Source organism: Giraffa tippelskirchi, chromosome 14 (genome assembly GCF_054371585.1).
Source record: "Giraffa tippelskirchi isolate mGirTip1 chromosome 14, T2T-mGirTip1v1.2.pri, whole genome shotgun sequence".
In the NCBI taxonomy this organism is placed as follows: domain Eukaryota; kingdom Metazoa; phylum Chordata; class Mammalia; order Artiodactyla; family Giraffidae; genus Giraffa; species Giraffa tippelskirchi.
In genome coordinates, this window is record NC_137288.1 from 37,913,593 (window position 1) to 37,928,409 (window position 14,817).

Below are 14,817 nucleotides of genomic sequence, written 5' to 3' on the forward strand. Positions count from 1 at the left end.
AATTCTTAGAGATGGGATTACCAGACCGCCTTACCTGCCTCCTGAGAAATATATATGCAGGTCAAGAAGCAACAGTTAGATCCGGACATGGAACAACAGACTGGTTCCAAATCGGGAAAGGAGTACATCAAGGATGTATATTGTCACTCTGCTTATTTATATAATTTATATGCAGATTACATCAAGCGAAATGCCAGGCTGAATGAAGCACAAGCTGGAATCAAGTTTGCTGGGAGAAATATCAATAACCTCAGATAACACCTTCATGACAGAAAATGAAGAGGAACTAAAGAGGCTTTTTTATTAAAGTGAAAGAGGAGAGTGAAAAAGATGGCTTAAAACTCAACATTCTAAAAACGAAGATCATGGCAAATAGATGGGGAAACAATGGAAACAGTGACAGACTTTCTTTTCTTGGGCTCCAAAATCACTGCAGATGGTGACTGAAGCCATGAAATTAAAAGACACTTGCTCCTTGGAAGAAAAGCTATGACCAACCTAGACAGCATATTTAAAAGTAGACATCATTTTTCCGACAAAGGTCTGTATAGTCAAAGCTATGGTTTTTCCATTAGTCACATATGGTTGGACCATAAAGAAAGCTGAGTGCCCAAGAATTGATGCTTTTGAATTGTGGTGTTGGAGAAGACTCTTGTGAGTCATTTGGACTGCAAGGAGATCCAATCAGTCAATCCTAAAGGAAATCAGTCCTGAATATTCATTGGAAGGACTGATGCTGAAGCTGAAACTCCAATACTCTGGCCACCTGATGTGAAGAGCTGACTCATTAGAAAAGATTCTGATGCCGGGAGATTGAAGCCAGGAGGAGAAGGGGACAACAGAGGATGAGATGGTTGGATGGCATCACTGACTCAATGGACGTGAGTTTGAGCAAGCTCCGGGAGTTGGTGATGGACAGGGAAGCCCAGTGTGCTGCAGTTCATGGGGTTGCAAAGTCAGACATAACTGAGTGACTGAACTGAACTGAATTATAAATCAATAAGATGTAACATTATGTGTAAATTATTTATAAATATATATATAAAACATGTAATACAATTCAACAGAGAAAATAATGCCAAAAAATTAACTTCAACCTAAACCTTACACCTTTTACAAAAATTAACTCAAAATGTCTTATTGAGTTAAATATAAAACAAAAATACACAAAACATTTTTTAAATAGGAAAAAATATTCAGGATCTAGGAGTAGACAAAGATTTCTTAGATTTGACACTAAAACCACAATCCACTAAAAAAAAATGATCAACTGAACTTTATCAAAATTAAAAACTGCTCTGCAAAATATTATTTTAAGTGAATAAGAGAAGTGGCAGAGCGGGAAAATATGTTTCCAAACCACATATTTGACAATGAAATAGATAGATCTAGAATATATTAAAAGTTCTCAAAACACCGCTGCTGCTGCTAAGTCGCTTCAGTCGTGTCCGACTCTGTGCGACCACATAGACGGCAGCCCACCAGGCTCCACCATCCCTGGGATTCTTCAGGCAAGAATACTGGAGTGGGTTGCCATTTCCTTCTCCAGTGCATGAAAGGGAAAAGTGAAAGTGAAGTCGCTCAGTCGTGTCCGACTCTTAGCGACCCCATGGACTGTAGCCTACCAGGCTCCTCCATCCATGGGATTTTCCAGGCAAGAGTACTGGAGTGGGGTGCCATTGCCTTCTCCGATCAAAACACTGTAAGAGCAAAAATCTCATTCAGAGTGTGAGGGAAAGATGTGAAGAGATAGTCCACTGAAGATGCTGTAGAGACAGCAAATAAGCACATGAAAAGAGGTTCAGTATCATGAGTCACTAGGGACCTGCAGACTAAAACCACAATGAGCTATCACTTAACAGGAATGGCTAAAATAAAAGATAGTGACAAGGGAATTCCCTAGCAGTCTAGTAGTCAGGACGCCGCTGTCTCACTGCTGAGGGCCTGGGTTTGATTCCTGGCTGGGGAATTAAAATTCTACAAGCCTTAAGCGTGATTAAATAATAATAATAATAAAGAAAACAAGGAAGTAGCCAGTTTCAGTTGGAGGGGCAGAGGTCCCCAGGGAGAACGGAGCTGCCCTCTGCCCCTCTGTTCATCGGGACAGGACAACATGGCAATGGGGAGATTCTACATGGAAGATCATTCCCATTGGGCAATTTCTAGGGATTCACCTGTGAGGCCATGGCACTTGGCCCCCGAAGAGAAGGATCAGTCACTTGGAAAGCTATTCCCAGTTCTTGCTCTCCGGATTATAAACAATATTTTTCTCCCACAACAGCCTGAATTGCTTCTGCACTTTATCTACTTTCATTTTTCATTTTTTTTACTCCCTTCCTTTAAAAACAAAAACCCAAGGAACATCTCACCAATCAGACTTTTACCAAAATAATGATTTATAGTGTACCCAGCTATTTACAGAGAAGATCCATTTACAGAAGGAAGAAGTGGTTGTAATATATTGTAGGTGAATCCATGATGAAGAATCTTTCATTTCATTTGCTGGCTGTATTGCGGAGTTAATCTTCAAAGTGCATATTGCTAAAAGGGGGAAGAACAATTGATGACTTAATTTCTAAATTTAAAATTTTTCATTGAAATGCATCACAATGAAACAGTCTAATGTTTCAATGAAGTGTCCTCTGCAGTCTCCTGGCTTCCCTCCCAGCTGGCATCCTTTCCAGGCTTGGGCTGCAGGAAAATGCACAGGCATCTCCCACTTTATTCAGATGCTCAAACATCAGGGTGAGCACACACTTCAGACTCGGAAAAAAAGGTCATTTCAATTTAAGATTTAAACTGGAGGGAGAAGGAAATGGCAACCCAGTCCAGTATTCTTGCCTGGAGAATCCCAGGGACAGAGGAGCCTGGTGGGCTGCCGTCTATGGGGTCGCACAGAGTTAGACACGACTGAAGTGACTTAGCAGCAGCAGCAGCAGAGGTTCTGCTATCAGTGAATTAACTGTAGAAATGCCTTGTGACCCCATGGACTGTAACCCACCAAGCTCCTCTGCCCATGGAATTCTCCACGCAAGACTACTGGAGCAGGTTGCCATTTCCTTCTCCAGGGGAAATTTCCCACCCAGGGATCCAACATCTCCTGCATTGCAGGCAGATTCTTTACGATTTGAGCCACCAGGGAAGCCCCAGAAATGGCTAGACTAAGTTGATTCCCCACTCTTGGGCATGTGTTTAAATGACCCAGAGGCAAAACACTTGTGTTGTTATATTACGGTGGTTGTGTGTGTGTGTGTGTGTTTCCACTTAATGGCCCTAATAGTTCCTTTATTGGATTAACTTCCTTCTTTTTCCCCTCTTTGCTTTATCATTTTACTTCCAACTTTAGCTTGATAAATCAACCTTTATAATAGTGCTTACATCTTTCAGTTTCTAGAGGAATATCTTAGTAGTCTCACCCTTCAGCTAACCAGTCCTCTCCTCTCTAATCACTCCCCCAACCCCCAAGTACTTCGCTACTGGCCCCAGGGTTTCCACCAGGCTGACCTACTGGATCACTGGTTGATCTGTCCCTTTTAAGTCATAAGATAAGCTGGAAATATCTGTTTAAAAAAAAAAACACCTATTAATACATACATTTTAAGTACTATTCTAATGAGCTTGTGAAGGAAGAGATCCCCTGCCTTATGACTAGCTTTAAATATCTTCCTGAGGTTCAGGAAACATGACAGCTGTATATGAGAATAAAACTGTTTGCTTTCTGTTCATTATCATTGTCCATCTTTTGAATAACTTCACAAAAAATTTTAGTGTCTTTAACGAACAAGGGTCTTCAACAAATAAGTCTGTCCACTTAAAAAAAAATCATAACTTTAAAATAGAGCTGCCTGGTCCAGCTTCCCTCACTCCATCACTGGTGTCCCTGGTAAACATCCTTTATGCCAACACCCATCTCACAGTCTCTGTTTCCCCATGGTAATTTCATGAGTCTGTTGCCATTCTGGAGACCATCTGAGGCAAGGCTTTAAAATTTCTACTTGAAAACCTTGCCTTAGAGTTATCACACCTGAAGCCAGAATTAGTTGGAATCTTCTTTAATGCAAATGCCCCAAATGTGCCTAGCGCCCCCTTCCAACAAGCCTGAGCTCAGCCTTTAGAACAAAGACACATGGTTCATCTTTCCACTTAACCAGGTAGACTGAAATGTATAGGCAAAAATCAGCCGTGCCTTTCTGGAGAGTCACAGACTCCCACCCCAGAAAACTGCAGAACCATACACAATTCTGGGTACAGTTTCAAGGGGATAATAAACCTCTCCTCCAAAAGTTTTCATGGATTCCAATTTAACAATTGTTGATTTATAGTGAAGGTAACAAGAACTCATAGTCTCAAAGCCTTTTTCCCCAGCACAGGGAATAGAAAAAAATTTTTTAAGATATTAAAAAAGTCCTAATTTTTCTTTATATGATTCCATCAGTGGGTTTTGAATAACCAAATATCAGAGTCAACTTACATTTTCCAGAGTAGTGTTGACTGTCTTTGAACTTGGCTCTTTACGATACTTCTTCCTGGTACAGTAGATGCTGACGAGAGTGATGATCAGCATCAGGGCAAACACAGCAGCAGTGGAAGATGTGGCAATGACAATAGTGTCTCGTGTTGAGCCTCTCTTTTCACACCGTTCTCCCATGTACCACCAATCATCCCCCGACCGACACCTACACATTTGGAACATGACTAAGTTATGAGCTGATATTTAAATCTGAAAATCTTCACCATTGAAGGTGTGGGTCAACACTGAGGTCATTGACAGATGGAACCATTGGTCACCCACTTGGACTGAAAGGATTGGTTAGACTAGCCCAGGAAGCCAGGCAGGGCCAACAGCAAGGAGCAATGAAATTATTCCTAATCTGGGATTTAAAACAGCAGCTCCCAGCTGGGGAAGAAAGGCAGCACAGGTAGTGGAGAAAATTTAGTTCTCAGTGTCCCAGTCTGGAACATCCCAGCTGTGACTATGGCCAGGTTCTTTTCAGAATTTAGGTATCTCCATCTACGGAATGCAGACAGTCACATTGACCACAACTGACTGTTGTGAGGCCTTATCACTCATGAGGACTGTTTCAGGCAATTAAAAAAGAATGTGCGGGCTTCCCTGGTGGCTCAGTAGCAAAGAATCAACGTGCCAAAGCAGGAGACGCAGGTTCCATCCCTGATGGGGAGGATCCCACGTGCCTCAGAGCAACTAAAGCTGTAAGCCTGTGCTCTAGAGCCCAGGAACCACAAATACTGAAGCCCACGCATCCTAGAGCCCGTGCTCCCCAACAAGAGAAGCCACCACAGTGAGAAGCCCAAGCACCACAACTAGAGAGAAGCGTCCACTCTCTGCAATTACAGAAAAACCCACAAAGCAAGGAGAAGGAAATGGCAACCCACTCCAGTACTCTTGCCTGGAAAATCCCACAGACAGAGGAGCCTGATAAGCTACAGTCCATGGAGGTGCAAAGAGTTGGACATGACTGAGCAACTTCACTTCACTCACTTCACTCACTTCACTCACTTCATACTTTATCACTGGAGAAGGAAATGGCAACCCACTCCAGTATTCTTGCCTAGAGAATCCCATGGACAGAGGAGCCTGGCAGGCCACAGTCCATGGGGTTGCAGAAAGTCGGACACGACTGAAGTGACTAAGCATGCACGCATGCCACATAGCAACAAAGACCCAGCAGAGCCATAAATAAATAAAATTAAATATATATATAATGTACTCACTTTACATTAATAATTTCATTGTTCTACTGGCAACCCAAACTCCCAAATGGAGAGCAAACAATAAATACCCTATGAACAGTTTTGAGATGAGAATCAACGATTTCACTCATATGAAATATCACATGAATCGTACATTGTGGGAATGAAACAAATAGCTAACAAAAGGATGGGGAGTTGGCACCCTTACCTGCACTCAGCTTTGCCATTCTGGAGAATGCAGATCCCATCATTCTCACACCTGAAACTTGTGCAAAGGTCATTGACATCCAAGGTTGGAAGTGGGTCATCTTGTGTCGTATTAAGGTGGGATATGTCTAAGGAGGATGGGAGGAGAGCAGGGAGGGAAGTCAGTTGGGGGTTTAATGAGCGTTTGATCTTTAAGATCAAAATCAAACGTTCAGTTTGTAATATATTCAGGTAATCTTGAAGCACTGTCCAGTAACATTCACAGGCAGTGAAAAAAACACAGGTGGGTTGAGAGCTAGACACAAAGGGAAGCTGGGCCAGCCTGTGGGGCTACAACTGAACATGTGTTTGCCTGGGCCTGGGCTCACCTGAGCTCGAAGGGGAGCCTGTGTTCCCAACCCCAAGGGACCAACAAGGAAACGAAAGCTCAGAAAGCTCAGAAATGCAAAGAAATGCAAAGAGTGGCTTGCCCAAGATCACAGGTCTCTTGCTTGGCAGAGCAAGTAGATGGATATTCAGCACAAGATACCAGGTCCCCTGACAACCAAGAATCTGTTCTTTTTGGTGTTTTCCGGTCCAAACAGGGTCAAACAGACATGATGAACATGTGAATTTGTCTCTGCTACCTAAAATGTTTTCTCCCTCAATGAAAGTTATTTCTGAATAGTTTTTCCCCTGAAGTATCATCTAGATTTACTCTCACTGACACTGAAATCAAAATTTCATGGGTTTTAATCACACCACCTTTAGTCAGAAAAAATAACTGTGACTTACTGAGATGCAAGTGGGTCTTTAATAGCAAATGAGTTAAAATCCTATCACATAAAACATGGAAACCACGTTATTCCTGGAAAATATTATTGTTGGCTGCCATGACTAAGAAACTTTAGAAGACAAGAGATTAATGCTGTTACTGACAAGACATATGTGTGTGTGCACACATGTGTATACATATTTAAAAGAGACAACAAAGTCCATTTCCACTTTCATTTTATGTTTTGTGTGACATTTTTACTTCTAGAATCCAAGAATTAAATTCTAGGGTATAATGGATATACTTTAGCTTATTTCTAAAGAAATCTTTTGGACTAAAGCTTTCCACTGTTGTTCCATGCAGTGGTAATTAATTTGTCCTGGCACTATCCCTGTTTCCATCTAAATTATTTTTATATTGTTAATGATTCATACAAAAAAAAATCCCACTCATGCCCACTTCTTCCCACATCTCTATCTAATATATCTGAAAATAGAACCCAGAAGAACACAGTAAATAATCAATGACCACAATAAAAAAAAAAAATAGCTTAGAGAAAACTATTTTTATTGACATACCTTCCATTGTCAGTAGGATATAAACATCATCTCCTTTGATAAAATCTCTGCTTTTCAGCATTTCTTCGGTTATAAAGTTATGGAATCCACGGCCCCTACCTCTTTGAAACTGAGTTCCATTAGGGAAAATAACTTGTGCTCCCACTTTGGAAGGCTTGTCCCAAAAATAGGTTCCATTATCTGAAAAAGCAATTTATATTAATGGATTATGTTTAGCATCATCATAGCTTTTGGTGGCAGGAAAATGCAGGCAATGTGAAGCACAATTAAGATAGAGCTCAAAATAATTAAATGATGCTATTGACCTGTGTCGTAGTCCCTGGCAAATCACTGGAGTTTTTCATTTATATTGTCCTGATGGAAACGAGATGGCGCAGCAGGGAGGACCACACTCAGGGTTACTGAAAGTTTCCTGGGTAGGAGGCCTGGGCAGTAAAGTTCTACACTTTCACTGACTGACTAGTGTAGAAATTCAGCTACCCATTAGAACCATTCTGTAGTGGCCTTCTGAGTTACAGACAGCCCTTTAAACCAAGTTAAATCAATGCATTACTGAGAGAGTTATTAATTTTAGCATAGAACAATTCATCTTATTAACTGAATTATTCACCTAACATAGCAAAGTGCTTCAGGAGTAGAAGACAGTGAGAAGCACTGTTTCTGAAAAAACAGGTGATGACCCATCCAACCTTGAGCCATTTTCAACATCATTCAGGGAAAAATGTTTTGAAAAAAGGTAAAGAAATTGTGAACATCAAATTCCCACACCTCTTTGTGAATGCTATTTTTTTTTTCCTATCAGACTAGATTTTTCTCCCCCAGATCACTTAGGTCCATTCTTTTCATATACAGAATTCAGATTTGACAATAATATTGACCTTGTCATAATTCCATGTTTTACTTTGTTAGGTTCCAGAAGGCAAAGGATTACTACAATTAGAAATGTGATCACTGCTTTCTGGGCACTGCTTCTTTCAGTCTAGAAAGATGGGGAATGATGTCACCACTGGCAAGTCCCCCAGAACCCTTCAGTAAGAAGTTACAATCCATTCCCACACCCTTCCCAACACTAAGAACATCTACTTAACATCTTCCTTCTGATCAAAAACCACCCCCATTTCAAAAGCTGAGCTGTTTTTGACAATATCAGTGACAAGACAAGGACAGCATGGGTTAGGAGAACTCAGCATCTGAGACTCTGTCCCTGCCAGCCCCTTCCACAAGCTTCCCGCCTTGAACTGTAGAGACACTGTTAATAGAATTGTGGGGTTATTATTACTGTCCCGGTTTTACTGCTGTGGACACTGAGGTTTCAAGAGATTATCAGTGCAAATTCACAGTGCTAATGAGGAGCAAACCCTGGATTTGAACCTAGGCTCATCAGACTCTAAAGCCAACAACATACCTCGTCCCAGGTGCTGCTAGTGGTAAAAAAAAAAAAAAAGGACCCGCCTGCTAGTGCAGGAGACATAAGAGACAGGGCTTGATCTCTGGGTCGAGAAGATCCCCTAGAGGAGGAAATGGCAACCCATTCCAGTATCTTTGCCTGGAGAATCCCATGGACAGAGGAGCCTGGCAGGCTATAGTCCATAGGGTCACAAAGAGTTGGTCATGATTGAAGTGACTTAGCAAGCACACTCCTCATACAACCTTGAGAATTCAGGCATTGTCATCAAATTCCAAGAATACAGCCAATATCTTCTCAATTTGTTGGCATCTCTGCTGATATTCCTGACAGTCTCCTGCCTGGGAGACTGTGTCCAGAATTGCTGAAGCCCTTCCCCTACATTGAAGAAGGAAATGGCAACCCAATCCAGTATTCTTTCCTGGAGAATTCCATGGACAAAGAAGCCTGTCCATGGGGTCGCAAAGAGTCAGACATGACTGAGAGACTATCAGACTTCCCCTACATATCTTCTGATCCTAAGATTTGGGGCTCAAAAATTCCCTAGGTGCTTGGTTGTGCATTCTCCCATTCCCAAATCATCCATCACTCCTAGAGCAATGATCGTGTATTAACAATAAAGAAGATGAGCCACGAACCGATGGTCAGAAATGGGTCTGTCGTTAGACTCTGCTGGTTGGACATACGCTGTCGAATGTCAGGAGTTTGATCCAAGATTGTTATCGTGACTTGTTGCCAAGGACACGGCCACTCTAACTGGTCGTCATTGGCTCCAGAGATCAGGTGGAAATACATTCCTATTTTAGGCAAACTATACAGAGTCAAGTAAATCTGAAAGGCATATCCCTTAGAAGAATAAAATGGAGGGCTGAAGAAAGACCCATTAGGGCTGCCAATGAGCTGTGTGAAATTCCTTATATGCCAGACATGATGAGGGCACCGTGTTTCTGAGAGATTGATGTCGTCAATAGACAGGCCACCCAATGAGGTACCAGCGCCTCTGACCCCTTCAAACACCACTCGAAATTTATTGGTCACACTCAGTGTTACGTGGTAAAGTTGCCAGCTTCCAGAAGATATATCTGCAAAAGAGGTATTATTATTATTTCAAAGAGGATAAAGGACTATGTGGGTCACATACAAATTGACATTAGAGTCCTAATCTTCATGGCCAAAGGATCTTTCTAGAGCTGCTGCCTCCTGCAGGTGTGAGGTATTGCTTTCTTCTTCCAGCCTAGGTCCAGTTACTCCAAGGCACTTCTGTAGGGCTGGGTGGCTCTCTGGAATATTTGAATGCTTATCTAGCTCATTTTTATTCTTGGATAGATCACCATTTCCCAGACACAGGTGAGCAAACAATAGCATCTAACTCATGAGTACTCCATACCCAACTTATAAGTCACCTTCCCCTCAGCTGGTTAAACAGACAAGCAAGCCCAAGACTTTACATTTGTACCCCAGATTCCTGTGGTCCTCAGCCAAAGCCTCCTTTAATCTATGTAAACTTTGACTGGAATATTTCCTTCACATGCAAAATTCTCAATTAATTTTTGGCAGTATTAGACAGGAATTCATCAGACCCTAGAAGGCCCACAACCTACAACTGGCTCCTTAGATCGTTTACCAGGGACTCAGTGTTACAAGCTTCCCAGGTGGTGCAGTGGTAAAGAATCCACCTGTCAATGCAGGAGACACAGATTTGATCCCTGGGTTGGGAAGATCCCCTGGTGTGGGAAATGGCAACCCACTCCAGTATTCTTGCTTGGAGAATTCCATGGACAGAGGAGTCCGGTCTGGTGGGCTACACTCCATGGGGTTACAAAGAGTCGGACATGACTGAGCAATTGAGCACGCAAAGTCATAAGTATTTATCTGATACCTGGTACCATCTCCTTTCTTCCCAAATGCACATCCCCCTCCACTATTACTCCCTACCCTAGAGAACAGTGCACCATAGGACATCTTGTGTTATTTTCTTACATCATACACTCAAATAAGAAGCAGTACATTAAACAATTTCAGAAGCTCCCCCCACCCAGGGAAAGAATAGCTCAGGAATTCATGTCAAATAGTAGTTAACACAGTGCCTTAAAACTTAAATGTATTAGCACCTAATGAGAGACACGTTGCTCGAAAATCAGTTAGAAAGATCCAAATTACAGGAAACGCTGTTGTCCATGGAAAGACCCTGGATTGAATAAAAATCTTTCATGAAAGCTTCCCCTTGATTTTTATCAGTACTTTCAGCTTAAATTCTGGACTTCTAGGCAGGTTTCTTAAGTACATTTTGTGCTATTATCTATCAGTAATAACACCCACAGATTGCTAATGCAAAGGATTATATATGTATAGTCATGTATGCATTCAATAATTTTATTTATAACCTTTTACATATACATTAAATACATATTATATACATGTATAATGTATGGTGTATATATATATATTTATGTATAATATAAGATTAAGAACCTCAGCTTAAAGTGGTCTTGAAGGGAAATATCATCTATGATTCAGATTGTTTCTCCTTGTTAAACGGGGGGAAATGGCATGATATATGGCATAACGTGGATAAATTTTTATAATAGGTTTTAGTTAATTCATTCAAATCAAGAAGTCAATATGTGAAGCAAACAGTAATATAGTCACCAGCCTACAACCCCTCCCTCCCTCCTTCAGGGAACCTTCTAAACCAACTACATTAATAGGTGGTCAACGTGACCCAACTCCCAGACACATGATTGGAAGGAAGGGTGGCTACCCCATCGGTGTTGCCCTCTCTCCACTCCAAATTGCTCCAGAAGATACATTTAACCCAAGTCATAACAATTAGAATCCTGCATTGGAATTTTTTTTTTTTTAGGCTACATATTAGAGGAAGAGATCCTTCTCTAGTCTGGTGGCACATTTGTAATGTAACTGTAAAATATAAAAATGCAAGCTGGGAAGTGAAACAGCCAAAGCACCAGTTTTATGGACAAAGCCCCTCTGAGATAACAGGGAAGGTCCCCAGCCATGTTCAGAGACAGGTCCCATCCTACCTGCAGCCAGTTTCTCTCTTCTCCATCCTATAATTTAGTTATGTTGAACCAGTAACTCTTCCCGATTTGCCTAAGCTAGTTTCCATTCTATTTTATTACTTGCCAAGAACTGACTTTGCCAACACCAGAGACCAATCTACAGTTTCTTAAGTGAGTGTCACATATTCTATAGCACAGAAAGCACTTTCATTTCAGCTTCCTAACCACAGCATAAAACAAGGAGGATCAGGTTCTAGGTTCTAGGTTCTAGTTTCATAACCCCTACCTTGTTGTAAGTGGTTGCATTAAATAAAACGTTAAGATTGTCTCGCTCTGTTTGGGTTGGACTTGTACACACTGCTATATTTAAAATGGATAACCAACAAGGACCTACTGTACAGCACAGGGAACTCTGCTCAATGTTATGTGGCAGCCTGGATGGGAGGGGAGTTTGGGGAAGAATGCATGCATATGTATGACTGAGTCCCTTCGCTGTTCACCTGAAAGTATACTATTACAACATTGTTAATCAGCTATACCCCAACACAAGATAAAAATTGAAAAAATAAAAACGTTGCCTCACTTTGAATGCAAGAATAAAAATGTTGATACCGTACCTTTTATTTGTTCCACAAGGGTTAGAGTACTCCTCACATGAGCCGCAGAATACTCCCTGATATAGATGTTCAGCTGGTCATCTTCACTTCCACTGTTGTACAAAAAAAATTGCAAGCACTGAAATCCTCGTTTAGGGTAGAGTATTCTACTTTCCAGTATTGCTGTGGCCCCCTCGTTTACAGAGCTACTGTTGAAATGCATGAAGAAGCCAGAACCTGTTAAGAGGATAAGAGCAGAACTGAGAAAACAGGTACTGGATACAGGAATGTGTATCTTGTGGGCACTCTGTTTCCACTTAGCTCCCACTGTATGCAGGGCACTGTTTTGAGCAGTGAAACGCAGATCTTAGAGCAGGCAGACTATGAAAATAGCAACATTAGATCACTTTTTTCTTACTACAGTCATTAGTTTTCAGAAATGAAAAAAGAAGGGACTCCCCTGGGTCCAATGGTTGAGACTTCACCTTCCAATGCAGGAAGTGCAGGTCCAAACCCTGTTCAGGGAGTTAAGATCCCGCATGTCTCGGGCCAAAAAACTAAAACATAAAACAGAAGCAGTATTGTAACAAATTCAATAAAGACTTTAAAAATGGTCCACATCGGAAAAACCTTTAAAAAATGGAAAAAAGTGTTACCTGCTTAGTCTAGTCCCTCTCTTTCTCCATCCCTTCCTCTGTCCTACAGTAGTATCTATGGAGGGCCACTATCCACTATTCAAATCTACATTTAAAAAATATTTTTTATTGGAAATATGTGACATGTACCATTGTGTAAATTTAAGGCACACATGTTCATTTGACAGATTTATATATTGGCTTCTGATTGCCATCATAGTAATAATTTGGTAATTCTATTTGATACATAGCATCATTTTTTTGGTGCTGGAAATAGTGAAGTCTAGTCTCAGCAGATTTGATGATTATAATACAGTATCGTTGCCTATATTCATGATGCTGTACATTCCATCTCTAGGACTAATTTACTACTTGTTACAAGTTTGTGCCTTTAAACAATATCTGTCCTGTCCTCACCAACCCCCATTAAAGAAAAAGGAAAAGCACCTCCGTGCTCTTAGAGACCCCAAGCCTTGCCCAGACCATCTGAGCTGTCAAGCAACAGTCCTGGGTTCTGAAGTTTCATTTTAACTATTTGCTGCCAGAAATTAGCAAATAAATAAAAATGTGGTACCTATAGCTAAAAAATGATTATTTGATTCAAAACAAAATTTCAGTATAAAACGATACTCATCTGAGTAAAATTAAATACATTGTACTTTCTACCTTCATTTTAAGTATGTTTGTAACAGAAATGTGTAACCTCAACCAGCTGAAGTTCTGCAATGGATTAATTCTCAGTCTGGTGCTGTTCAGTGGAAGATCTCTTGGATTCTGAAAGCTTCAAGGAAACAAAACCCCACTGCTCCAGAGGTAAGAGTCCTTTCAGAGAGGGGGAGCCCCCCTGCAGTGGGTATGTACTATATAGGTAAAGGCTTCACAGAGCCCAGTGCTGACCCATGGGGAAAAAAGCAAACTCAGACAGTAAAAGCAAAGAAATTAACCATATCCTTATAACGTACAGAACCAATTCCTGAGTAGCACTAGTGGGCTATCATTAGTAATTCTAATAGAAATAAGAATTCAAATCCCAGTATTTCACAGCAAAGAAAAAGGCTACCTAGAGCCTGTTATACAGAGTGAAGCAAGTCAGAGAAAAGTAAATATTGTATATTAATGCATATCTATGAAATCTAGACAAATGGAACTGATGAACTTATTTGCAGGGCAGCAATGGGGACACAGACATAGAAAACAGACTTTGGACACAGCAGAGGATGAAGACGGTGGGACAAATTGGTCGAGTAGTATGGAGACATGTACACTACCATATATAAAATAGATAGCTAGTGGGAAGTTGCAAGTTGCAGTATAAAACAGAGAGCTCAGCCTGGTGCTCTGTGATGACCTAGAGGGGTGGGGGGTGGAAGGGGGGTTCAAGAGGGAGGGGACATATGTATACCTATAGCTGATTCATGTTGATGTATGGCAGAAACTAGCACAATATTGTAAAGCCATTATCCTCCAATTAAAACTAAATTTAAAAAGAAGAAAGGAAGAAAAAGGCTAGAAGCGCTGAGAATAAAACCCAGAAGGATCTCATTCCTGTTACCTCTGCACTGGCCCATGTTGGAGTGATCGCTCTCCGGCCCCTCAGAGACCTGGGAGAGCCGCTGCCAGTCAGCGCTGTCTGCTGAACTCTGAATCATCCCACACACATTGCCCAGCTCAAAATCGCACGACTCCATAAAGCTCAAGGAGGAGGCTACCAAAGCAACAGAAACAATTACTGACATGCAGATCTAACGCGATAAGCTAAGTAGTAAAAACAGCTCATCCAGAAGAACTGGGAATTCTAGGGTGATATTAAAGGGGACTCGTCGCTGAGTCAGGGTGATAGTGGCTTGAAGATCTCTTGATATCTGCAAAACCAAGACAATCGATCAGCTGTGAGTTCTGTATAAGCTGCC

General features: G+C 41.2%; 1 protein-coding gene across 6 annotated transcripts in view; it reads right to left on the bottom strand.

Moving 5' to 3' along the window:
* Positions 1-2,375: 2,375 nt before the first annotated feature.
* MEP1B (meprin A subunit beta) overlaps positions 2,376-14,817 on the bottom strand; it is a 35,774-nt gene continuing 23,332 nt past the window's right edge. For all 6 annotated transcript variants that reach the window (XM_081562587.1, XM_081562591.1, XM_081562590.1 and 3 more), the window contains 7 exons: positions 14,460-14,612; positions 12,294-12,509; positions 9,295-9,738; positions 7,252-7,431; positions 5,921-6,047; positions 4,472-4,676; positions 2,376-2,541 (listed from right to left, as the gene is read on the bottom strand). In XM_081562587.1, the coding sequence (XP_081418713.1) occupies positions 2,527-2,541; positions 4,472-4,676; positions 5,921-6,047; positions 7,252-7,431; positions 9,295-9,738; positions 12,294-12,509; positions 14,460-14,612 (1,340 nt within the window). In that variant the 3' untranslated portion in view covers positions 2,376-2,526. The remainder of the gene's footprint in view (positions 2,542-4,471; positions 4,677-5,920; positions 6,048-7,251; positions 7,432-9,294; positions 9,739-12,293; positions 12,510-14,459; positions 14,613-14,817) is intronic.